The sequence below is a fragment of the Malus sylvestris genome, chromosome 17 (assembly GCF_916048215.2).
Source record: "Malus sylvestris chromosome 17, drMalSylv7.2, whole genome shotgun sequence".
Classification (NCBI taxonomy): Eukaryota; Viridiplantae; Streptophyta; class Magnoliopsida; order Rosales; family Rosaceae; genus Malus; species Malus sylvestris.
This window is the reverse complement of record NC_062276.1, coordinates 3941195-3967849: the sequence shown is the minus strand read 5'-3', so window position 1 is coordinate 3967849 and position 26655 is coordinate 3941195. Positions and strand designations below refer to the sequence as shown.

Genomic DNA, 26655 nt, shown 5'->3' with positions numbered 1-26655 from the left:
AGGAGTACATAATATTAACAGGTTTCCGAGATTACTAACAGATGTCAACATGATACCTGAGGCAGCCATTTCAGAACAAGAAAATGATATCTTCCACTCGTTGAAAGACTTAATGTTCTTAAGGTGATAGAACCCAATAATGCAGAACTTTTCTTTACAAGCAGGGAGTCCTCATATAAATTAACATTCACCAACTTTCCTCTATCATGGAGAGTTGGTTTTTGTCAGTTAACAGCAGTTTCATCAAATAAGTGGGATATTAGTTATCTCCACAATTGATATCCATATTTCCTTAATAATAGGAAGCAGTTTTTTCCACGTTTGCAACTTACGTCAAACTGTATTGTTACCAAATACATTTCGTCCTTCACTAAATGATAGTTTAGTCCAATTAAGTTTCTAACATTCTCCCCCTTGGACGTAAACTAATCATTTCATCGAAATGTTATCACAATTACAATATTGACTCCTTAGTGATCACATCCAGTTACACGTAACTTGCTTCCCCACATCTACCAGTATTAGTTCAAATGTCGAACTCTAGAAAACCATGTGCAGCTCATTGGCACATGCACTCTAAAATCACTATCATTTGAATCTAATTTGTATGATGTCAAACTTTCAATGAACTTAACATTCATTTTTCTATGAATCAATTCAATCAACTTTATGGATCATCTTTGGATGTTCCTTTACTGAATTGAAAATCATATACCACTTTGTGTTATATAAGCTATATAACTCAAAATAATCATAAAGATTCAGCACATGCATATTTATTACTGCAACTCAATCTTAAACCATCACTTCGTAATTGTAATGGCATACTGACAATCATGCAAATACATATAAATACACATTCATACATGCAATTACCCAGTGTACCTTTATATTAAAGCTAACTTTATGTTGCCTTCAACCTTAATCACTAGATACTAGCTTTTCAAGCTTCTTGTATAATCATATGAAACCAACATGCTCTTTGGAACATCAGTCAGTTGTACTAATATATATTATAAACTGAATCAACATGGCATTATTTACAATAACCACATGGAAAATAAGATAAGCCAAGCATCAGGTCCAGATGCTATCAAAATTACACAACATCGCTTTCTTTACTCCCACATTTCAGTTGATTCAAAACCATCATGCAAACCCATGTTTGCTACGTGGGCATCCTTATCATGCACTCCCACATTTCAATAGCCGTAAAAATGTTATACCCTAAAAGATCGCAAACCATTCATACATTCCTCTCCTTGGAAAAGAATATTGACATGTGTTGAGTTTTAAATTCATAATTTACAAAATCCAGTTCCTGAAGTCTCTTCACTTTGGTGAAAAACATATGTACACAAGTTGATATTACAAGGTTATACTATTTATACATATATTTGTGCCTTTGCATTGGTTCATCTCAAGCTTAAGCAATGTAGGACAACTCATTCCTTATTTAAACACACAATATGTCAATTTTGCTTCATGTTTGCAGAACTCGAGATTTTTAATCCATATTGATTATCTCCCACAGCAACCAATAATATGGCTATTCAATTCAGTTAATATATATTTACTATACATTATCATATAGCACAGCAGGCTGAGAACTTGATTTACATGAATTTACTTTACCCATTCAAATGGAAATCAAAGGCAACAGACTTACCCATGTAAGGGTTATGTCAGGCATCAATCACATATAGAAATAACATGTATGATTCTTATTCCCATAGATGAATCAATTACATGCACTGCAAACTGATATCAAGTATTTCTATTTTTCCCTTCATTTACTCACACACATACAATTTTTGAGCAATTGATAACTTGATAACAAGAAAACTAAGGGGTTTTGGATCAGATTAAACCAAAATAGTGATAGGTTGATTCCATCAAAATTCAGATGCCAATCAGATTAAATCACTCATAAATACATCAAAATTTTGTGATACTCACAATCTGGCAATCGAAAAAGGTACCATTCTCTTTGTCTCGTCGAGAAGTATGATTTTTGTTTTTGAATCACTTGATTTCGTTGAGTATTGAAGAAGTTATAAACGTTTAAAGTTTACCCAGTTTCCGGCAAGTTTTCCAGTTTTCTATCGGACCAGTCAACTTTGAGGCTATTTTTCGGCCATCTCCGGCAACCATTGGGCTTCGAAATAGGTATAATCTTATTCTACACTTTCCTATCTTCATTTTGATATATTATGGGTCGAATTTGGTTAAGAATCGATTGAGTTACGAAGCTTTGAAAATTGCTCAAACTTCCGGCCAAGAGCTCCGAGACACTTAACAGAGTTTTTAACGGAATGACCAAAATGATGGATGGTGGACAATCTCAGGGACCACTTTTATTGATTTGGAATCTTAGGGACCAAAGTGACAAGTTATGCAAATCTCAGGGACCATTTTGATGATTTACCCTTTCAAATTTGTCTCCTTAGTAGTTGGTTTACTCTCTGCTCTCTAGTGGCATAAATATTTTCTTGTTCACCAGATAACCAAATTTTAATCAAACAATTGAATTTGATATTAAGGGATGCGTCGCAAATTTTGATCAAACTTAATGATAGGTGATCAGGCATCCCTCAGTCACCTGATAACTATGAAGACATTCTTTTGTCACTTGATAACTATGAGGGACGAGACTCCTCTAATAGGAGAGATTTTTTAATATGTTAGAAACACGGTCTGGTACGCCAAGTATTATAAGGAAAACTAACGAAAAGTAAAAAAAATAACTTTAGTTTTAATGAAAAAGGACAAATGAAAGTGTAGTGAATGGTACCAGGGAAAGGTAAAAATGTAGTTTTTCGTTAGAAGTGAACAATACCGAGAGTGTTTCATTAAAACTCCCTATAATACAAGTGTTTGGATACTTGAAAAAAAAAATTTCAACCAGTATTATAACACTTGGTATACGGATCGTGTGACATTGAAAATTTTCTAGTCTAATTGTTGTTGGAGTTATCTATATCTATATTATTAAGAGAACCCTCATTGTCAACTTTTTTCCAATTTTTTTTTCTATTTTGCCCCTCATTTTTTATACACAATATTGACATAAGGAGGGCAAAATAATAATTTTGTATCGTTTGAGCTTTTTGCCATTTTTTCCTATTTTGCCCTCACTTTTGATACACAATATTTACATAAGAAGGGCAAAATAGTAATTTTGTATCTTTTGAGAAAATAACAATTATATCCCTATTTTCCCTATTTTACCCTCACTTCTGATACACAATATTTACATAAGATAAAAAAATAAGCACTTATTAAGAGAAATTGTCTCACCATCATTTTTTATACAAGTAAGTGAAATGATGATGTTTTTTGGATAGTTTGAATGAACTGAAGCGGTTACGCTTGAGGAGAACGTGGAAAGAGGGGGGTTGTTGAAGAAGCTTTAATTTTATACCTTTTGACAAAATCACACTCCTTAATAAAAAAATAAAAAAAATGAAATTATTCACACACATAGAGTGTGTGCTCATCTTTTAGTAGGGTATTAAAAAAAGGGAACTTTAACGAAAAGTAACCGGTACTGTTCACTTTAACGAAAAACCACATTTTTACACTAAAAAGTCAATCCTGGTACTATTCACTTTACCCTTTATTTTGTCCTTATCATTAAAACTCAAAGTTTTCAAGCCCTTTTCATTAGTTTTCCTTTAAAAAAAACTGTCATTTTTACTGTGCTATGCTACAAAACGGCAAAAATAAATAAAAATAATTTACGCACTTCTTTTCTTTTTATATATAATAAGGTGTGCCAAAATCGCTACTCATCGACCAAAAAGGAAGATAACAAAGAAGAGCAGAATTTAGTACAACATTATAAATTTCAAGCAAATGCTATTTAGAAAGGACAAGGATTGTCTGCAACGACGCACGGAGGACGTACTGCAGAAACCGACAGGATAAGCGCTGCTATAACTGGTCATCCTCATCTTCGCTTTGCCAGCTCGCTACAGAGTTTGAAGTAGAGTTTTCAGTGACAGCACCAGTGCTCTCCTCGTCCTGGCTTCTAAAGTGATTTGAAAGCGACCATGGACCGGAAGTGGAGCTTGGTTTTTGAAGGCCTTGAATGGCCTTCATTGCAGCAACGGTTCCACGATATATATCCATGTTTGCCTCCATGTTTGAAGGTGTCTCAGATGCAATATTTGCCGAATGATTCGATTGTAGGTTTGAATGACTTCTGTCTGGGGTGGTTTCATCTTGTGTGGTTGGTGTACCTTCAATGACTTCTGCTTCCAATGGGAAGAGAAGCTCGAGATTTGCCTCGCATTCACTGACTAGCCTCGTCAGAAGTTCTGTTGTAAAGAAAGGCTGGTGAGCTAGTTGCGTGAAACATAAACGCAATACTCCTCCAGTTCGTTTATCGTACTTCTTTAGAATTTTGACAAGCCCTGTTGAGACATAAGACACAGCTGATTTTAGCAATAGATAACGCAGATATAGAATGAAGAAATTCACTGATGCTAACAGTTGTACAATACAGGTTAAATATGGAAGGTGAAAAGTGGCTGCTGTACCCGTAAAATTCAACGAGCTATAACTTTTGAGAAGCACCATCTCCCCGTGAATGGTGACAAAGTCCTTACGGATGTCCATCACTTCTTTGCTGAACTCGGTCTCTGATGTAAAAACTCCACCCCTGCTGCTCCTTTCCCTGACGATCTCGATTCTTCCCTTCAGCTCCTGTCATTATTGCCGTTTGCAGATGAGAAAAGAGAAACGATAGTTGGTACTTGTAGCCTTCGCATTCAAAATATCACATCATAATGATTTTCCTACCAGACACTTAACTAGTGCACCAAAAAACTCTACAATTTTCAACCAACATAAGCAGAGAACCAGGAAAAAGAAAGTGAAACAAGCACCACAAAATACAGACTTCGATTTACACTTTGTTCGTTGATCCATGAGAGATATCTTAGTACTCGACTTTAATGATCAAAAGAAAAATTCAACTAGTTGAGACTCGAAACTGGACCTGATCATGATGAAATAGTTAAAACTTCCTTTGTTTTCCTGCATTATCTATACCTTTTCACAAAATATTCAAAAATCCTTGGCCTAAAAACGAATACAGATAACAATGGCATGTCTCGTATCTCTGTAGTTTCACTCATAACCATCTTCACATTCACAAGACGGCCCGAATTAACTAACAGTTCACCTCCTAACTTCAATAGTTTCACTTTCCGGTGTCCCTCGGACATGAATTTCTCATTTTTGTTTTAGCTAAAATGCACTTGTTTACAGATGCCATCCTTCTCCTCCTACTTGTACCTATCAGTCATCTTAAGATCCTAAGCTCTCGTTTAGTGTCTAAGATTAAATTGGATAACTCACTAGATACAAAGTCTCTTGAAAGAAGAAATGGATGCATATTCCAAATTCCCGTCATAAAGGAAACTTCTCCCTCCAAATCCTACCTTCAATTCAGACAAAATTTCCATTTCTTTATACCACATACTAAATATGTAAATATAGTGAGTTATCCAATCCGATCCTTTAACAAAAAGCGAAGGATTGAATTTTTGTAGCATCCATAACATGAAAGCCAAATCCATGGACTACCCATCAAAATTAAAGCGCATATATATATATATATATATATGTGTGTATGTATGTATATGTATATACACATGCAAATTCAAGAAAATAAGAAGAAAAAGGTCAACCATAAGAACCTGGAATCGTATAACGAAATCCTCCTCCTTATCCATATAGAAATCGTTTAACTTATACAGCTCCTCATTCAAAATCGCAACGAACCAATATTGGAGTCCCGCTAAAGGATGGAACCCGCCACCGCCACCTCCATCACCAGCAGCCGGATACGCATATGCCAGCTGAAACTCGAGGTGGCGAGGGAGGGAATCCACCGCGGCGATAGTGGCTGCGGTGGCGGGCAAGCCCTTGAGGAGCTTCTTCAATAGCTTGTAGCAAAGGAACTTGTCCCTCCACTCCGGGAGTGTCTCTTCCAGGTGGGTCCTGAACTCCTTCCCGAATTTCATCGCTTTTCAACAAACACTGGTGGATTATATTCTCACGGGATTTTGCTGTTTCTGAATCAAATGATTCAACATTTGACTTAATTTATATTAAGAGAGAGCAATTTTTAATTTAGATAATCTGAGAATATTTCTCCGAGTGGTACGAATATTTGGAAAGTGAGAAGGAAAGGTGGCCGGCGGTTTTCTAAGTGCATTTCTTGTTGCTATGGATTTGGATTGTTCTTCTTTTTCCCAAGTATTTGGGTTGGCATTTTCTTCGTATCAGAATATTCTCCATGTGTTTTAATCTGATTGTTTTTTATGTTAGATTTTGTTTGGAAAATCCAATCAAACTATTTGTTTGCACTGATAATTTTGGATACTCCTCTGCCGCATATTCTTATCCTCCACAATCTGCAAAGAATGTTTCAACATTCGATTTGATAAATCCGTCACCATAACAACTTTGAATGAAGGCTCCAACCAACACGAGGTCTTTTGTTATAAAATCACACGTACTGTGCAGTGGTAATTGACAAGACAATATCGATGTTTATAAAAGTGGATCTTTGGTCCGTCTTTCTGATAATTTGACACAATTCTCTAACTTATGACAACTTTGGGAGCTTCCAAATCATATCTCAAAAATTCTAGCATGCTCCAGTGCACCTTGGGTATCCGAATTTGCAACAATTAAATTTTGTGTCGTGTCTTCTATTAGTTCAAAGTACTTTATATCTTTTCTTCAAGTCTCTTTCCCAATCTTCCTAGGTCTTCTTCTACCTCTTTTGCCACGAGTCTCCATCTCCAAACCATCTTACCTGATTTTTTCTCATCTATCTTCAATTGCTGACATTCACCTCTCCCAGACCCTGCGTAAAGCGGGAGCCTTGTGCACTGGGTACGACATTTTTTATCTTCAATTGCTGACACTTCTACTTTACCTCATATATCCTCACTCTTAATCTTTTCACTTCACGTGTGCCTACACATCCAGCAAAACATTCTCATCTTCGCCGCACTCAATTTTTACACGTGGTGTGATCGCCCAACATTTTGTGCCCTAAAATATTGTTGGCCTTTCACCGTCCTATAAAGTACACTAAAAATCTAGCGTATAGAACACACTAGAGTATACTAAAAATTCTCTTCTATGTTGAATATATCATTCCAGCTCAACAATAGTTAGTTAGATAGTTGATAATGTGGCTGTGTTGTTATAGCTGTTATCGAATTAGTTAGTTAAATAGCTTAGGCTGCAAGCTAGTCATGATGGCTATATAAACTGTATTCTCATAGTTGTAAAAATTAATTCAATATCAATGTAATCAATCACTTTCGCTCTCTTCGATACATGATCTTTCTGCATTTCTGTGTTTTTCTGCATTTCTGTTAAATATGGTATCATCGCCGGAGGTCGATCCTTGGTGATTTTTCCGTCTTTGTTCTTCCGCGCGTAGTGTGTTGTTGCTCTGTTTGTGTTTGATGGGTTGTCTCAGCTGATTGCCGAAGAAGTTTTGGTTCTTGATCTTGTTCTTTAGTTGTTGTGAATCTGCTATAACAAAGATTGCCATGTGCGTTCCTTGGTGGCCATCATCTTCCGCTCATGGTGGTTTGGTGGAGGTTCTCCGATGGGGTTTTCCGATCACGAGCTCGAGTCTAAGGTTTTGTTACTAAATTTTGCACTCTATATGTTTGCTTAAATGCCGCAGTAAAAAAAAAAAAATTTGTTTCCTCGATAGGGTTTCTTGTATGCAAGTTTATCTGTTAAGGCCGATAGCCATTTTCTGCAAGATTGTTGAAGGAAGACAAAGGCCGATATCCATTCCTTTCTATTGCGTGATTAGTTCTTGGTTGTTTGAGATTTGTGCACTCAAAAAAGGTCGATTGCCAAGAGTGTGCTGAATGCAATTTGTTTCCTCTATAAGGCCGATAGTTGGAGTGAAAAGTTCTGTCTCAGATATTGTGTGTTACTCCTTAAAGGCCGATAGCCGGAGTAACGTTCTTGAAAAGTTTTGTTTGTTGTTATTGTGTGCAACTCCATTAAGGCCAATTGCTTGAATGCAGTTCTTGTTCCCTTTCTTCATTGAATGCCGATTGCCGAAGATGGGTTTGTTTCTTGATTTCTGTGATTGTAAAGCTTGTTGTTTGATCATTCTCGATTGTGAACAAAGAAGAATTTGGTTAGAGTAATCAAAATGTCTGAAAATACAGTGGAATCTGTGAAAATTGAAGGTCTTCTAGGAATGTTGATTGTGAAATATTGGAAACCTTATCGCAAAGAAAACAGTAGCTACAGCGGTGTAGAAATCAATTTGAGAGGCTGAAATTCTTTGGGAAGTTGATTGATGAGTATGAAATTGATAATGCAGATGCATGAAGACACCCTTAAACACCAAGAACAGAGGATTAATTGATTATGGGAGCAGGGCTAGGAGTACATGGACAAGAAGGATTTCATTGTTCTGCATTTCTCAAGCATTCATTCAATCTCAAACTGGGAAACCCAGTTGAGATTGAGGGGGATGTTGAATATATCATTTCAGCTCAACAATAGTTAGTTAGACAGTTGAGAATGTGGCTGCGTTGTTATAGCTATTATCGAATTAGTTAGTTAATTAGCTTAAATTGCAAGCTAGTCATGATGGCTATAGTATATACACTGTATTCTCTTAGTTGTAAAAATTAATTCAGTATCAATGTAATCAAGCATTTCTTCGATACATGCTTTTTTTCAAACCAATGTATACCTCATTTCAATTGGAAATTGCTATTAGCACTTGAAAGTGTCATCCTTGACTCTTGCTTATATCTTGTTTACTCGTGTCGTGAGGGTCACAATAGAAAATCAACCATGGTTTATAACTTCACATTCGTCGAAAAACATTTCGAACAATTCTAAAATTCTCATTCAACTTCAAATCATCCAAACACGAAAAAACAAAGCCAGCATTAGTCATATTGGAATGATAAGGTATTGGAAAAGGCAGTTGCAAAAGAAAACCAGACAAAGTTTAGGGTCCGGATGGAGTCGACAACGACCCAACGACTGGACCCGAACAGAGCATTTGGTGATCAAAATCAATTCAGGCACCAACGACAATGGAAAAGAGAAATAAAACAGAAAACAGCATATTAGGCGGGCCACGCTCTATATGGTCTCCAGGGCCTGCAGTATGTCAGCCTTGAGATCTTCAAAGTCTTCGACTCCGAAGCTGAAACGGACCAAGTTATCCTTGATCCCGTACTTGATCCTATCTGACTGGCTGAGATCCCTGTTTCAAGAGCATCAAAACACCGCAATCAGAAGAAATCATTGGCCTTTAACCGTCACTACAGCCCGCCTATATAAATCAAGCAATATCAATGTATAAAGGACCAAACAGTTGCTCAACTAAACATCCATTACCGTAAACTTCAACAGTTCAACTTAAATAATTTCGGCTACATTAGTTGGTTAAGCTTCGCATAACATGCTTTAAATGTTGCTACACGAATACAACATGTAGACATCTATCCAGGCTACATCATGTTTCCATAGTAACAATATTTTTTGGTAATAACAATTTTTCTTTTACCAGAAACATATTTTTAACCAATTAATGCACTTCCATCTAGCGTGGTTACGAAATTAACTTTAGACTAAAACCCTGAAACTAGGGATCTACACACATTACCTGGAGTGACTCGATATGGTGATATGTCAAGATCACAGATCTACCCAATTTATCATACTCAAACACATAGCGTAACAGCGTCAAATTTATTCAGCCACCATATGATAAGGAATTAGAAGATAAAGAATTAGAGGGAATACCAGTAAGACATTATGGCTGGCTGATCCACAATGCTCTCACAGCCACCAAAGGATGGGGCAATATATGGGATTTTCAGTGCATCCACGAAATTAATGGTTCTCGTCAAGTCTCCATCAATCTGCATAATCAACTAATATTATTAACCAAATGTACATAATAACAGCAAACCAACAAGGGACAGCGCCGAGAATGTTCACCTCAAAACTGACAACACCACCGAAACCAGTCATCTGCCTCTTGGCAAGCTGATGTTCAGGATGACTAGGCAAGCCAGGATAATAGACATGCGCCACCTGCCAATAACATTTTCAATAACATCAGTTTTCAAATACAAAGCGGTGAATGCCAACATAAAATTTTGTACTATAATCTTTCCAACAATAATCACACGCCAGTGGCCTAATTAGTTAGCCTCCCATTATTTAATGCTACTTAAGCTTACAAAACACATACCTTAGGATGCGCCTCTAAAATTTTGGCCATCCTCAATGCTGTTGAATTCTGTTGCTGTACACGAAGATGCAAGGTCTTCATGCCTCGAATGATCAGGTATGCAGCATTCTGTTGATGAAGAAAAAAAAAACAAATATTATTATCATGTAAGCTTAAAATTCATGTCAGACTTAAATCATTAAAAGTAATAAGTGGGCTTGGAATCATTTGTTCTACATTCTTCATGGGCGTACAACTTAACATCACCAATCTACTCAAAATGACAGTCGACAATAATAAGAGACGAGAAACATATATAACCCACAAACATGACTCACCGGGTTGAGAGCACCACCCAAAATGTGATGCAAAATACGAATTTCTGAAACCAATTTCATAGAACCGCTAATGCAGCCAGCAAGGACCTGAAATAAGATATTGATACTTGCTTAGTATTTACAATAATTGACAACCTGAGTATTCACACTCCAAATGATTAGGTTCGACATGTGCTGACTTACATCATTGTGGCCACCAATATATTTCGTTGCAGAATGCACAACAAGATCTGCCCCAAGGGCAAGGGCTTTCTGGTTGAGAGGTGTGGCAAAAGTGCCATCTATACAGACCAATGCCCCTTTTTTGTGACAAAGCTCTGAAACCAGCTTAATGTCAACACACCTGAGGAATGGATTAGTAGGAGACTCTGTGAAGAAAAGAGACACCTGCACCAAAGTAAATTCACAAACAATCAGGGTCACAATATTTGTTTGAGTTATAGTGAACTTCAAAAAAGCAAGCTAAAGACTTTTTTCTTACTGACTTTGTGCTCTTCCAATGCAGTTTCCAGGGCTCCCATATCAGCAGGGTCAATGATTGTGGCCTGCATAGAGAGTGATAAATATAAGTATAACACTATCAAAGCCTCACCTGAAATTTGAAAAGTAACACCTATATCCTGTTACAATAGATTACTAATCATTCCAAAAAATTGAGAACAGGATATTTTACCGTGATCCCCATTTTTGGAAGAATGGTCTCAATGAAAATTCTAGTCTTCCTATAGCAGTCCGTGGTGGTCACAATATGCCCACCAGCTGGAACCAATGCCATCAACATGACAGTGCTAGCACACATTCCAGACGCCAATATCATTGTAGATTCCGCTCCCTCAAGTGCACTGTATCATCACCACAACAACATGGCCTCAATAAGCATTCAACGTATAGATTCCAAACACAAAAGGCAGGCTTTAAATACAAAAGAGAATGAAAGAAAATGCAAACCTGATCTTCTCCTCAACAACCACTGTCGTTGGATTTCCATACCGCCCGTATTCAAAGCTTGTTGCGCGTTTCTCCTGCAACAGGGTAAAAGAACAATAAGCCAAAACCATCACAGAACATCAAACACCAGCTACCCAATACATAAAACACAATTCTTTTTGGTCTTCTCTCTTAAAGTTTCAAACTTTTGCAGCTATTACAGAAAAAGTTAACACCCAAAATATGCAGTGAATCGTAAGAAAGTTTAATACAATATATGTATATATACATGTATATATATGAAATGCATGATTGCATACCTTGAAATCAATGAGGTCAGCCGTTTTCTTAAAGAAGTAGGCAGAAGTATTAACCACTGGGGTTGTAATTGCATCAGTTACTATGCCGCGTCCCAATCTTTCACCTTCACAAAACCAAAACAAAAAAAAACCCAAATTTTTACTCACACGCTAATCACCGCATAATTATCAAGATATGAGCTTCTTAATTGGAACAATAAGCCAATAGTCCAAGCAAATTATAATTGAAAAAAAACCCACAAATTGTAATTAAGTTACCAGCATGAATCGCGAGGCTCCCATCGGAGCTCAAGAACGAGGCCTCCTTCAAATCAGGCAAGGCCTCCCCCAACTGTACACCATTTCCAAACACCGCCACCTCGTCGCCGCCCGAAATCTGGGCCGGATCGACGGGAATGGCGGAAGTGGCGGCGGCATCGACGGCAGTAGCCGACGGCGCCGCCGGCACGCCAGAGTTGGGGGTGTTGTTCGACCAAGAGGCGGCGACGATCTGGGCGACGCCGATGTTGCTGCAGTTCCTCCGGGCCTTGGTGCTGAGCTGGCGGACGAAGTTGGGGGGAAATCTGAGGATGGGAGAGGAGAGTCGGTAAACCGACGCTGTGGGGTCGACCCGACCCGAAAGCCTGGGGCGGGCGCCGGGTTGGGAGGAAGAGAAAACCCTAGGAGGATACGTGCAGACGGCCATGAGTGAGTGATGGATCGAGCTTCTGGGATTTGGGATTTGCCAGGAAAGGAGGTTGGGAAGAAATGGAGGAGAGTGAGTAATGTGTTGACCGCTTTAATACGCGCCTTTCTTTTCCGTACAAGAATTTTTTTGGTTTTATTTACCGACTTGGTACAGTTGGGTTGATGCCGACGTGGAATCCGACTAGCAACATGTATTTTTACCAACTATTTTAGTATAAATAAACGTTCTTAATCACGTGAATTAGAATCTACTTATTTTTTTGCAAGATATATTTTACATTGTTCGATGTACTACATTATTCATCTTTATGAATATTTAACCAAGCAAAAGCACTCAGTGTTAGGAAATTACAAATTTCTATATTACGTGAGACATATATGAATTTTTTATAATGTATTATTTTAGAAAAAAAAAGGAAATTGTTAATTTTATTGGATATTGATTGTCGAGGTTCTACTATAATATATGGAAGAAAATTTGTGATAATTTTACATTATAGTTGAAGTTATTAAGAGCATTTACTTTTGCATATGAGATTCTAAGTTTGATTATCTGTCCCCCACAATCACTAATATATTATTAGCCACACAATTTAGTAACGACTAGTGCTCTTCACAAACTAATTTTTACTTTTCAAGCACCCTTCTCAATTCTCGATCGTCGGATCGAATGAACTGAAGAAGATCTATGGCAAAAAATTAACAAATATGTGCGAGAGGTAAAAAAAAGTGTAAATAGCACTATCCTTTAGCAACACTTTGCAGGAGAAATGTTAAGGAGACTTTCTCAAAGTCAAACTTTTCATAGACTCTATGTCACTCACATTGTAACGTTAATTTTTGTATCAATATTATAAAATATTGTGTCAAAATATAAAGTGACAGAGAATCTATAGAGATATCGTAGATAAGTGAAGATAATATTAGATATTAGGTGCAAATATGTCGCATAAAAATTTTCCATATTGCAAGTAACGAGTAACAAAACCAACAAGAAAATCAATCGAGGGTTGAAATTGTCAAATATGTCTGCTCCTATTCAACCATCCCATGCATTCTGCTTCCTATTTTCATGGGAAATATAATTTACAAGTAGAAAATTGGCAACGTCTCTCCATCGGACGCCGGAGGCTATGACTTATGATCCCATTTGATCTTTTAATTAAAAATGTTGGATAGCTGTTCAAATCAACTGTCCCAACTGAACCTCTCGAGTCTTTGTTTATAACAATTCTCTTCTTCATTGTATGTTCAATGACGGTATAATTGTTTAAATACGTGTGCATGTGTGACTTTTGGTCATGGTTTTTGCTAGCGGCACAATTGTATGTGGTTCTTAATCATTGATTCTGCTATTGATCAAAGAAAAAAAAAAGTAATTAATTTTATCAGCGGCGAAATCATTCACATACTGGTGTGCAACTCTCAGTCGTTCATGTACATACGAACTCTTCTATATCAATGGTGAAACTTGAGAGCCGCCTGGGCACATGGGTGTCTATCAATCCTAATAGAAAGATGTCATCAAATCCTAGCTGGTATTCGTTCAACTTTAACACTAGACACACTAACATGCTGGGTAGCAAATGGGGCTAGAAAGAATCCAAACAAGAAAAGGTAGTGGAAAGCAACAGTAAGAGCCACACAAACACCTATTCTGTGTGTGACTAGATTTTTTGTCCTTTTGTTTGTCACATATATTCTATAGATATTTTGATTAGAAGATACGACTATGAGACAAAGATTCACCGTAAAAGGGGCAGATAAAGACTTGTAAAGAAACTTTAAGAAAATATATAGAGTACTTGAAGTTAACAGAAGATTTGACGTAAAACTGAGTGTAGTAACGTTGTAGGATTCATATAATTGACCTTAATTAATAGGATAAGGCTTCGTTATTGTTGTACTCTATATTATCCCCTCTATTATTTGTGCTATTGCCAAAAAGAACTTGGGACCTAAGTTAAACTTACTCCTACAGAAAATGAAATCAACAAGGTACGGTTGTGACAACAAATTATTGTCAAAATATATTTGTATCTACTCTATTGTATTTTTGTAAAGAATATATCTGATCGTCAAAGAAATAGTACCGAACATAGTTTATCATTTTAATTTTTCCATTCAACATTAAACTAGAATGCAAAGATAAACATTCTTCATCTCTGAAGCTATGAGCCTAAAACCTCGCTTCTTGTAAACCATTTTGGCAAGTTAAGAACACTCATATGGGTAGACAAAGGAATCTTATCTTTTAGCCAACGCTAGATGGTCGGTTTGTCTCTCATTTTTTTTTTCTTCTAAAAAAGGATAAGCTAGTGATTTTATTGGACAACAATCTGCTTTTTTCAATGGTTGTGAAGACTCGTAAAGATATTTCGGCATTCTATAACTACTATTATGCAATTCACATAGTGTTAATAATCGAACTTAGAATGTATCGTATGGAATACAAGTCTAGAATTCATTTCCAACAAATATTATCCCACGGTGATTTGGTTTGTCTCTTACCTAGATAGACCATATAGAGCTTATTATTTTTGTTGGAAGGTCTCACAGTTTCCAAGGCACACGAATAGTAAATGAGTAGAAGAGATCAATTCTTAGATATGAACATTTAAAGAAATGAAATATGACCAAAATGATGCCTTAAAATTCACACAATAATATATGTCTGCATGCTGCATGCATTATCGTCTACATGTTCATTTAATATATAAAATTAATTAAGCAAATCAAGTATTATAATGGTGGGAATCGGATCCCTCTAGACCCAAAGGAATTGAGCTCAAGAATCAAATGATCCGAGCTATTGAAATTTGATCCAACAGCTACAAACAGGAAGTCACTCTAAAAGTTATAATAATTGTAGCCATTCGATCAAATTTCAATAGTCCGAATCATTTGATCCTTAGGCTCAGTTCCTTTGGGTCCAGAGGGGATCCAGTTCCATAATGGTGAAGCAGATGTGGATAAGATTAATTGTTTAAGCAATGTATTTACTCTTTTGTACTTAAACTTGAATCTCTATCTTCGTAGATTAAAATCTCTACTATTCTTACGATTTTTCTCTGGTATCTACAAGCATTGAGTGTCGACATTTTTTTAAGTTGTTGGATCAAATCCAATGGCTATCGATCACCAATTTGAACACGTTGAATCGATCGAATCCAAAGATCATTGTGCAACGACACTCGGGGCTTGTAGGTAACATAGAAAATCGCCCTCCTTAACCCTCAAATATCATGCTGCTTGAGCTTAAGACTCTTAAGACTGATGAAGCCCTCAAATAATCGATCAGGTGACTGAAGATAGAGACCAAGACACTCAAGATAGTGCATTGCGCTTGCAACATAGAAGTTATTTCCTCCCAAATAACATGAACAAGAAATGTAAAGCCACGTTCAGTGGCGGAGCCAGAATTCTGAATGAGGAGGGGCATTTCACAAATATGTATATATATATATATATATATATATGAGTGTGTGTAAAAGGTTGAATTCATAACATGTTGACATATGCAATTTGTGTAATCCTCACAAAACTGAAAAAAAATTCTCTTAAATTCAATACTAAGAAGAAGAAAAATGTAAAAACCCAGACAACCAAGTAAGAGGTAGGTTGTGGAAGGCTAAAAAAAAATACAAAGAAGTAGAAAAAGAAGGAAAAGGGGGAGAGGTCTGCAAATAAAGAAGGTGGGTTGCTTTAGAAAATTATAGTGTATATATTACTGTTAGGTGAGAGAATCGAACCAGAAGTGGGGTTGCTTTTTCCATTTAAAATTGCACATCTCTTTTAAAACTCTCATGCCAAACTTATTGTTTCATTAGACAGCCAAAAAGATTTAAAATCAAAACAGCCTAACGACGTCGTTTGCTTCATCTTCTTCCATGGGGTTCACACCTCAGATGAAGTTAGGATGGGCCGGGGACTACCCTAGTCCCTTGGTGGCTCCGCCCCTGGCCACGTAAGAGAGATATAAAGAAAAGTCGAGAGAGGCACAACCGTGAGTTACCCACTTAGGAAAAGGCCCATTTCAAAATGGGCTACATTCCCAATTCAAATTGAAGCCCATTTCCTAGCCCAAAATTATGAGCTACACACTTAGTAAAAGGCCCATTTCCTAGCAGTTGGCCCGCGATATTTTCCCTACGACGAAATTCAATACTAACCATACGATTACGCGGCTTCTCCCTCCAGCCGTTGGATAAAGCAGCTTCCCCAGCCAACGCCCTAATTTCAGAAACCTGTATAAATAACCCAACGGTCCTCTCCCCTCTCAGTCCTCTGATCCGTTGGCGGCTCAAATTAGGGTTTGGGACTACTTCCCAAATTCAGATTGCAAAGGTATCGTATTATCAATCTATAAAGTTTCAATCTTTGTTGAATTTACAGAATTATTGTTTGGTTTTAATTTGTTTGTGGCCCCAAAATTCTAATGTGAAGCAAAAATTCCAAAATTCTTAATCATATTGCATTTCTAGCCCTAATTTGTGGTTCAAATGTCAATCAAATGAATGAATACTGCTGTAGTTTTAATTTTAAGAAGATTTTCAATGTATGGATCAGAAAATTGAAAGTTGATTTGGTTGGTTTTTGGGGAATTTTAATTTTGCTACTGGACTGTTGTTTCTGTTGGTTCCCCAATCCAGTTTAACTCGATGGTAAATTGTTATTAGGTTTGATTGTTGCACTATTACCTAGGCTCCATGACCATATGGAATTGTTGGGTGCCTAATTTCAATGTGCAAAAATCGACGTTGGGAGCCGCTTTGCAGCTTAAATTTCAAGTGTTCTGCTGCCAGTAAAAACCCATACATTGTTCAATAAATCTTGTTAATGAATGAATATTCGATCCCTTTGCTAGAGAAGAAGATCACACGCTCGGAGCTCAGTCATAGAGCAGTGGCGTAGATGTAGTTGCCACTAGCAATCTAAGTCAGCGGTTTGTGGTTCGTCATGTCAGTCTTGTGAACCAGCATTAGTTTTGATATTGCACCGGAGCAAGGCTCCGTGACCATCAAATTATTGGTTGCCTAGTCTCAGTGTGCAAAAATAGACTTTGGGATTCACTTTGCAGCTTAAGCTTGTAATGTTTCTGCTGCCATAAATGCCCACACATTGGTAATTCTTATTTATGAAATCCGTTAAGCTCACTAGAACACTAGAAATGTTCATGTTTCGATTTAGTTGCCACTCGCAATCTAAATTAGTACTCAGTAGCTGGTATTTTGTAGTAGTTCCTCAATGGTGCCAACTTGCATTATGTTTGATTGTTGCTCTATTACCTAGGCACCATGACCATCAGAATTATTGGTTGCCTAATTTGAATGAGCAAAGATAGACGTTTGGGATCCGCTTTGCTGCTTAAACTTTTAATGTTTCTGTTGCCAGTAATGCCCTCACATGCTTAAGTAATATTTGGCTTAGTTAGCCTCTGCAATCACATTGAGAACAGGTTAAGATGAAGGAAAAGGGACGATCATAGTCCCATTTTGTTGTTTGAATGTGGAACTTATATTTTGGAATGAAACCAATGAATCCTCCCCGAAAGTTAAATAAGTTAATCTACAAAACTGAGTTTTCAACACTGACCTAGATTTTGTTCCCAAGAAGCTTTTGTTTATAAGGTTTCTGCGGTGCTTGCATCTGATCCTGTTTCTTGGTATTAATATCGGTTTGTCTACGCAGGTTTCTTACGAAGACTTTAGGGCGCTGAATTCAGGAATCTGAGCACCTCATTCTCATTGTGAAGAAACCAAATCGTTGACGAGAAGTGTGCTTGAGTTGTGGATAACTGCAGTGTCAATTATTACAGTTCTTACCCTGTGTATTTAGAATTAAGCTATTACTTGCAGCTATGTTGTTGGACTCGATTGTTTGTGATGAATAAGAAACGGAAATTGTTTTATCTTAAACTTGTCAATATCGTCGCTCCCTCTCTAGCTTTGTATTTTCTTTCTCTTTGTTTTCTCTTTGTTAGTTTTAATTTTGCAAGGAATGCAATACTGGCAGTGGTTGGAAAGTTTGGGCTGTTGGGCAACCCTTTGCGGCATTACCTTAAACCCCTGTATTGTTTCATCACTTCATCGCTGCATTCCTGCAACTTTTGTCTCCCATCTTACCGATGGGTATTGACAGAAGAAGAGTATTTAGAAAACTGAGATGAGTCTTGACAAAAGAAGAGTATTTAGAAAATGATAGGGTGTGCTATCCACCAATTTCTTTTTACTTCTCATACATCTCTAGTTAAAAAGAGCCGAGAAAGTCTGACTGCAAAGTTGAATAGTTGGTTAAGTAAGTCTTTGAAGTTTGGACATCTGTAAGAAGGTCATTGCATCCTTCTTGATTGGGGAACTCATTTAAAGATGATGGACCCCCTTATCATTTTACCAAACTTCAAAACCGAAAATTTGATCATGGCCACAGAAATCTGTGACTTCTCCTTGTGAGACCCCAAATATGCTTGAGAAATGATTTGCAAGATGTATTCTATAGTATGTATGTATGATGATGATCTCAATGCTTTTGATGAGTAGAATAATAATTGGTGTCACCCCATTCTTGTAACATAGTTATTTTTTTCTGCAGCCCACTTTATATTCAAGTGCAGTGACTTTTCAGTACCTTACACTGTGGACCCTTCATCATTTATCAAAGTTCCCACTCAAATTTGATGCAAGGGAAGATGATATTTCAAATTCACACTACGTGTAGGGTTTAGGGCATTATGACACACATTTTAGTGTAAAGATAAGTCTCACACATAATTGTATATGCTAGCATCAGTCATCTATATATGAGTGTATGACAGTGGACCGTTAGAATCTCACATGCATCAATAGTACAAAAGCTTGCAATGTCGTTCGTAAACACACTAAACTAATTGTGCACCATTAATGTAATCTAATACACACATGCCTCGATCTAGAATGTGTTCACAACTATCCCCCGCTCAAAATCAGATATCGATTTCAATTTGGACAAAATTTGGAAATTAACATATAATAAATCTAGTGAATTATGCAATTCAGTTCAATACTAGACCCCAATAGAAACCCTATATGTATTGCTAGAGAGCATTGCGACACACATTTAATTGTAGAGCTAGGTTTCAAAGAGAATTATCAATTATGCTAGCATTATAGTAGCATGACGCCTATGACCATGAGATGTTGATACGTCACATGCATCGACAATATGAAAGCTATAGCATACGTCCTACATACTCGTGTGTAGCTGATGCATTATGATATCCACATACCTCAACGATATAAGCACGGGTGGAAAATAGAAGTCGATTTCAGTTAACTTGAATTTGATCTTAAACAGATGAATTAAGGCATTCATTGTAAAGATCCTTTTCATTTATTACATTGAACTGGTGTGAAGTTTGGAAGCAGAAAGAGCAGTACAAAGTGATAGAGCTGCAGTGGTGAAGTGTTGCATAACTAAGTGAAACTAAATAATTCATTTTCCACTTTATACAAGTTGATGCAAACCACATGCTGAAAAAATGCGATAGGAGCTCATTGAATGCGCAAGGTTGGTCGCAGTCGAGGCGATTAAATTGGGAGGATGAAGTTGCATTATTATTATTATTATACACTGAAATAAATGTTCATGTCCAAAAAATCTGAAAAAAAAAAAGATAAGAAGAATGCTGAAATATATATTTAACGTTGGAGGATACGTCGTCTCTGACATATAAATTGTGGCTAAAATTCACCATTGCTCCACCCTCCATACGTGGTCTCTGACATATGACCGAACTCGTTCTGGTCATTTATAATGTGATCAATAAATACAACATATATACGTACTCATTTCTTCTTTTTCTGAATTTTCTCACAAAACCAAGACTGTTAGCATGTATTCCACAACTTTAGAGAGGTCGTTGGCACGACTGGGTGGTGGAGGCTTGAAGGTGGTATAATTGGCAATTGGATTAGTTTCCTCACACCCCCAAGACTGTTAGTATGTATTCCACAACTTTAGAGAGGTCGTTGGCACAACTGGGTGGTTTTTTTTTTTTGGGGGGGGTGTGTGGCGCATCTGTGAAATTCCACCGACAACACAGAGAAAAGAGAACTGGGGGGGTTAAATTATGGGGTGTAAAGGAAAAGGATTTTGCATATATTGTCTGTCATGTCCAATGTTAAATGCATGGTCTGAGTTTCTCTCCTATGTTGGTGAAAATGTACTTGAAAATTAAATTTGCTGTTAAATGAAGCAAACCCTAGCTTTTTCTCCATATAAATTCTGTTTGTGTCTGGTCTTTACTCACTGGATCACTTTGAACGCAATTAGCAATATACATTGTTATTGCTAGCAATTAGTATTTGTGTGACCAACGATAGCATAAAATTTCTGTGTTCAGAACTGGACACGTTGAAGTTGTATCAATCAATCATCCATTTGATTAGCCAATATGTCCAATTTATTTTCTCGGATTTTTAAGCTTGCAGACCAAATATTAAACCCAACCCAAAATATGGACCATATTTCGATTTTCAATTTCTGTTTGGAACTATATACAGTAATCAATTTTCAAATTGTTAAAATGGTCTGTTTTAATATAATGTTGTCGATATCTTATCGGTACATCGTCATCTATTAATCTTTATGTCTTCAATATTTTTCGATATATATTTTATTTTGATCAGCTCAACAATTAAGATTACATTATTATTTTAACCAATTTATCAATACTTATTATAGTGACAAACACTAGTTAGTCTAGTCCTACATTGTTCATTTTAAGTTCATAATATGCTATATTTATCTATTACACAGCTTTGATCATTAAGTTAGTTGATCAAAATGACTTTCGAAGTGCCATATTTTGTTTAGGATCAAAAGTTGTCATTTGATGAGTAATATAGAGGTTTATGTTAAAGTGGAAGATAAATTAACCTTTGAAAAGATACTTACAAACATCACATTCTATATCAATCGATCTAGGTCATAGTTGACAATAACGATATCATATCTACAGCTTAATTACTATACTACGCCAGACTATTTTTCGATATACAGCCTTCAGCAAAGTACTGTACTACTGAAAAGGAAATTGTCGCTGTAGATATTAAGAAAGCTACCAAGTTGAACACACCAAATGGTTTCATGTATAGAGAATAGAAAAAGGGTCGACCAAAAAAAACAGAGAATAGAAAAAGAAAGTAATTAAAATGAAAATGAGTAGAATCTTTCTTTCAAATAAAATAGAGAATTAGGCAATATTAGTTCTTCTGAGTGAAATGATGTGAGATGCAGTGTCCCGAAGGCAGAGAGTCCTATACTCTTTGAGGGCCACCGTCCCTGATTAGAATAAGCAAAAACAAAAAAAAAAAAACTTACAACTAGTCATGCGTGACATAAAACCAAAACCCTTTTAACAAACAAAACAATATACAACTTAAGAAACAAAAATTACCTTTAAGAAAACCTAAACTAAGAAGCCGAAAAAGGTTATGAGAATGAGCAACTGCAAACAGAAGTTATGTAGACCTTAAACAAGTTACACAAAGCATGAACGTGAGGGACTACTAGTAAATTAAACCAAATTAAACAGCCATATGCATGCTTAATAGGGCTCATTTGGAAGTATTTTTATAATGTCTGAATGCGTATTTGGTGAAATTTAATTGGGTATGATTCTTGTAAGAAACACTTCAAGTGCCTTTCCAAGATTTATTTACATTTTACTAAGGATTGGTTCTAAAAACACTTTCATTAAAAGCACTTTCATTTATTTTGAAAACACTTTCAAATGAGTACATAAACAATGCAAAAGGGCAAACATATACGTACGTGATTCCATTTTTCTACCAAAATCCATTTAGTTTTCTTCCCCCTCTCTCTCATGTAGAACAATATTAATTTATAGTGGCCGTCACAAAAGCATTAAGTTTTTAATGCCACCGCCATGTTAGATGGGAAGAGGAAGAGTACTAGACTTGGGAAATTGACAAGAGTGTAGGATTTTTTTCTTCTTGGTCAACTTCTTTTATCTCTATAATTTACTCAACGTGGCATTAGCTTTCATTTCGTTTATGATTTGTGTTTCCTGTTATTTGCAATACAACTAAAGCATAGAGAAACAGGAAAGTGGAAAAAAAAGGACTCAGAAATTAAAACCTCTTTTAATTCTACCTCAAAAGAACAAATTGACATAGCACCAAACATCAGTAAAGTCGGTCATAAAAATATCTTGTATTGGACATGTCCATATAAATGTCCTGTGTAGTTTTAAATAGCATAAAACTAACCAAACAGAAAATCTAATTTCAAATAAACAAGACTTTGGCATAATCAAGTTTACTAGAGCAGAGTGTAATTTTTTCGGCTATTTGCCTTCACGTCCAAGTGAATCTTCTATTTTCTAGTTTATATTAGACAATAATATCGCTCGAAGGGAAAACAATCCAAAGAAATTCCGGGTTAACGGATACATTCACTCATAACCATAAAAAAAATCAAAGTACAGATGAACAATGCTGAATATATTGAAGAAAACTATACGAGACTGATACGTAGTTTGCAGCTAGATGAACGACTCTCTAACAAGTTAAAAGGGAGAGACGTATTAACATTTGATGTGAGAGCTACAGCCAGCCAAAACTGTAATTATTTTGCTTTCACGAGAATACACCAAGCATGCATGCATGTCAAGCATATTTTATTACATTTTTCTGGTACCTAACCTATGAAAATTGCATAAGCAACCAAAAACTGCTTCGGCAATAGCATGAATTCATGAACGGAAATTAAGCAAATGATTTGCTTTTGGTAATTTGATCATGAGAGGAGCTGAATTTGTTGCACACTTTGATTTAATTCCCAATCAGAACTCCAATTAATCCGAAATGATCACATAGAGGACATGGCAGTGGCTACAGAGTTCATCATCAAAACAATGGAGATTCTGAGGGGGAAGAGTTCACCAAATTGAGAATACTATTCCAGTAATGCTTATTATCTTCGTAGTAGTCACTACCGCTACCGCTGCCACTTCCACCACCGTTATCAGAATCCCCGCCGTGATCCCCGTCTGACAAACTCTGCACCTCATCAGAGTTGTTAAGCAAGAGATTAGTGAACCCTTCTTGATCAGCAGCTGCCATGTCAGCAGCCACATAGCCAACTTGATGATCAATAGCAGTAGGCCATGCACTCCCAGCGTCCATGGACATTGTGATGGTCTGATGATCATGAACTAACCCTAATGAAGTGAAAGACAAATGGGACTTCCAATCTTCTTTATCCCCACATTCTTCCTTGGTCTCAGAAGAACCTGAACACCCAACAAACTCGATCATCGCCGGCTTCATAATCGCGGACCCCACTGCGGAGGACGATGCGTTATTAACGTTAGTCTGATCGGAATTGTAATTGAGCGTAGATGTCGAAGACTCGAGATCAATATTATTATTAGAAGGGTTTGATGACGGCCACTTAATCTGAAGTTGAGCTGAAGTCGAACCCGAAGACGAAGAATTCACCAGAACATAGGTATTGGGGTTTGTGGTGGTGAGCTGATGGAGTAATGAGGAGCTGTGGGAGCGGAGCTTTGATTCTCTGACGAGGCGAGCCTCGGCTTCGAGCCGAGCGCTCTCCCACTGAGCCATGTGGCTGAGGTTGGAGACGTTCTTGGAGTGACCGTCGGCGCTAGGGAGTAGGGCGTCGTTCTTTGGCTTGTGCGTGACGGGGTCGATGCCCATTTTGGCTAGCCTCTTCTTAAGATGCGTATTCCAGTAGTTTTTTATCTCATTGTCTGTTCTCTTTGGCAAGTGAGTTGCTATGGCCGACCACCTGATCATCAAAGACAAATATTAGCACCAAAATACTATAAAAACAACGTAAACTACATCGATCTCATAAGTATTTTTATTTCATTTATCTGTTGTAAGCATTATAATATAAAAATTGATTTAATGGGCAATTTAACATTCTATTTACTTATTCGTTGATTCTTCTTTGATCAGTTGAATTTAAAAAAAATCAGAAACGATTAGGAGTGTGCACAATAAGAAAATTTGAAGAGGATCATTTTCATTAAAAGATTGTGACCCATAAATAATGAACTCGCAGTCAGAAGATTCATGACTCAGAATTCAGAACAGCAGTGAATTATCATGTTATGGAAAATGGTCGCACAAGTCAAAATTGTGAATAAGTGACAGGTCGGAGTTGAGTGGTTAAAACTAATTGCGAGATCAAGGCTTTCACATTTAAAAAGTCGAAAAATTTAGCTTGAGACTTCTTAACAAATTCTAGCTTCTACATTGTCAAGGTAAAGAAAAATAAGAACATATTTGAGAGAAAGGATTAACAACCATGAAAAATAAGACTACTAATTAACATTTGGTAACAATGTCTACCAGAGGTCCAGAACTAATAAGACTAAGACAGTTGATAACAACAAAATTGCATAAGACCATGTGGTCTAGCTACACTGATAGGGGAGTTACAGTGTTCAAATCGCAGGGACGACAATTGTTGATTTAAAAAACAACAAATTAAGCGACAATATAAACAATTGTACTCTACCTGTTCCCTAATAGGGCATGGAGTTGAATTATGGTTTGTTCTTCTTGCAAACTGAACTTTCCCCTCTTAATATCAGGTCGAAGATAGTTAGTCCATCTAAGCCTACAGCTTTTTCCACATCTCTGAAGACCTACACACATTTAGTTAATTAAACCGTGAAATTAACAAATAATTAAGTACTTAAATTACACATGTTATGTAATTACATACATTCTTATAGTATAATATGTGGGGAAATGCAAGTGGAAGTCTCACCAGCTTTTGTTGGGAGGGCACGCCAACTTCCATGGCCGTGTTCTTCAATGTAAGCCAAGAGTTTCTGGTCTTCTTCTGGAGTCCAAGGTCCTTTCTTCAAACCCACCTTGTCACAGCACGGTGATCGACCCATCAGAATATTCTGAACCCGCAAAGCAAAGTAGTAGGTTCTGCTCTTGTTTATACAGCTAGACTTACCTTCGGCAAGAGAAAAAGAAGATGATATATTATATATGGATGGAGGAAATTAAATAGAGAAAGGGAAGAAATGGGCGTATATATGCATTGGGGATGAGAAAGGTCAGCGACATAAATGGGATAAAGAAATAAATTTTGATCAGAGAGTAATAGTGTGGTACATTTCTCATGACAAAACTACCCTCTTAACCTTCTATCACTTTGTAAATATTCACATAAACATTTATTAGAGCGGATGTGCTCTTATAGTATATCCGAGTTGGACATGTTTATTTAGTTACAAGAAATATAAATTCAAATCATGTTAACTAAAGTTTGAGTTCGAGAATCATTTCGCTTCTTAAGTTTTCACTACGCGTATTACCACATGTGAAATCAGAAAACTATGAATTTGTCATTGACATCTGTACTTAAATACTAAACATGTATCTATTAGTACATTCCACTGACCTACTTCACACAAACCAAAAGTTTAAATCTCTCTATCTTGAATGGTCCAGATTTCCCAATACATTAGCTCCGGACTTCAAAATCTAGTATATAATATGCCAAGTTCTTTAATTTGCTTTATATTAATGGCTAAGAGAATTGTTTGCTCTATCAGGAAAGTTTATTAATGGTTTATCTTTATCATATCGTCTTTCAACTTAAAAATTTTAAGGGCAGGATCTCTTTAGCAGATATTATCAAGAATAATTGCATATAGGATCAGTCCTCGTTTTCAAGATGATTTGTTTTTCTTTACACCTTCTTTCTTTTCCATGAAATTTTATGGTCCACTAATTTATATATAACTTTGACATGTATGTCACAGTCTTGCAATATGCATTCCCCATTTCCTGCAGATTTTGCAGTAGACCCATTTATGACGAGAATAGTTCTCGATTAATCAACAAACCTATTAAATTCCAAAATATGTATTTTTTTTTTTTACAAGGGACCCTTCATAGTGGTGTGGACAAGAGTTGAGTTCTTACATGACAGCGTGGATAAATCTCGTCGATGACTAATATAACATTTAATTTAACAAAATCTATCGTGTGACAATATATATATATATATATATATGTATATTAACAAATGATATTATCTTCACTAAAGGGGATCGAGAGTT

At 36.5% G+C, this 26655-nt stretch overlaps 3 protein-coding genes and 1 long non-coding RNA gene across 4 annotated transcripts; 1 reads left to right on the top strand and 3 right to left on the bottom strand.

The window, feature by feature from the left end:
* Positions 1 to 3730: 3730 nt before the first annotated feature.
* On the bottom strand, positions 3731 to 6201 carry LOC126612037 (SPX domain-containing protein 4-like). The gene is made up of 3 exons (XM_050280335.1): positions 5709 to 6201; positions 4545 to 4710; positions 3731 to 4418 (listed from the first exon to the last, which is right to left on the bottom strand). The coding sequence occupies exons 1-3, from the start codon at positions 6033 to 6035 to the stop codon at positions 3937 to 3939; spliced, it is 975 nt and encodes a 324-aa protein (XP_050136292.1). The 5' UTR covers positions 6036 to 6201; the 3' UTR covers positions 3731 to 3936.
* A 2699-nt stretch (positions 6202 to 8900) lies between these two features.
* Positions 8901 to 12628, bottom strand: LOC126612033 (cystathionine gamma-synthase 1, chloroplastic-like). Its single transcript, XM_050280329.1, has 11 exons — positions 12108 to 12628; positions 11850 to 11953; positions 11551 to 11624; positions 11276 to 11444; positions 11088 to 11147; positions 10786 to 10989; positions 10603 to 10689; positions 10286 to 10393; positions 10030 to 10125; positions 9832 to 9950; positions 8901 to 9289 (listed from the first exon to the last, which is right to left on the bottom strand). Exons 1-11 carry the CDS (start codon positions 12532 to 12534, stop codon positions 9166 to 9168), a joined length of 1572 nt encoding a protein of 523 aa, XP_050136286.1. The 5' UTR covers positions 12535 to 12628; the 3' UTR covers positions 8901 to 9165.
* Positions 12629 to 16762: 4134 nt separating this feature from the next.
* On the top strand, positions 16763 to 18447 carry LOC126612042 (uncharacterized). The gene is made up of 2 exons (XR_007618949.1): positions 16763 to 16883; positions 18228 to 18447. It is a non-coding gene; the product is annotated as an uncharacterized LOC126612042 (long non-coding RNA).
* Positions 18448 to 22972: 4525 nt separating this feature from the next.
* On the bottom strand, positions 22973 to 25600 carry LOC126612035 (transcription factor MYB16-like). The gene is made up of 3 exons (XM_050280333.1): positions 25344 to 25600; positions 25089 to 25218; positions 22973 to 24350 (listed from the first exon to the last, which is right to left on the bottom strand). Exons 1-3 carry the CDS (start codon positions 25474 to 25476, stop codon positions 23447 to 23449), a joined length of 1167 nt encoding a protein of 388 aa, XP_050136290.1. The 5' UTR covers positions 25477 to 25600; the 3' UTR covers positions 22973 to 23446.
* Between the last annotated feature and the right edge of the window lie 1055 nt (positions 25601 to 26655).

What these genes read in the sequence shown, in the direction of transcription:
- LOC126612033 (XM_050280329.1), bottom strand. Translation starts at nt 12,534, where the DNA reads ATGGCCGTCTGCACGTATCCTCCTAGGGTTTTCTCTTCCTCCCAACCC. An exon ending in TGGGTGGTGCTCTCAACCCG is followed by an intron (nt 10,394 to 10,602) that starts GTGAGTCATGTT and finishes CTTCATCAACAG; the next exon opens with AATGCTGCATACCTGATCAT. An exon ending in TTTTAGAGGCGCATCCTAAG is followed by an intron (nt 10,126 to 10,285) that starts GTATGTGTTTTG and finishes TGTTATTGGCAG; the next exon opens with GTGGCGCATGTCTATTATCC.
- LOC126612035 (XM_050280333.1), bottom strand. Translation starts at nt 25,476, where the DNA reads ATGGGTCGATCACCGTGCTGTGACAAGGTGGGTTTGAAGAAAGGACCT. An exon ending in TGCCCTCCCAACAAAAGCTG is followed by an intron (nt 25,219 to 25,343) that starts GTGAGACTTCCA and finishes AAATGTGTGTAG; the next exon opens with GTCTTCAGAGATGTGGAAAA. An exon ending in CATGCCCTATTAGGGAACAG is followed by an intron (nt 24,351 to 25,088) that starts GTAGAGTACAAT and finishes TTTGATGATCAG; the next exon opens with GTGGTCGGCCATAGCAACTC.
- LOC126612037 (XM_050280335.1), bottom strand. Translation starts at nt 6,035, where the DNA reads ATGAAATTCGGGAAGGAGTTCAGGACCCACCTGGAAGAGACACTCCCG. An exon ending in ATTTCGTTATACGATTCCAG is followed by an intron (nt 4,711 to 5,708) that starts GTTCTTATGGTT and finishes CAATAATGACAG; the next exon opens with GAGCTGAAGGGAAGAATCGA. An exon ending in TAGCTCGTTGAATTTTACGG is followed by an intron (nt 4,419 to 4,544) that starts GTACAGCAGCCA and finishes ATGTCTCAACAG; the next exon opens with GGCTTGTCAAAATTCTAAAG.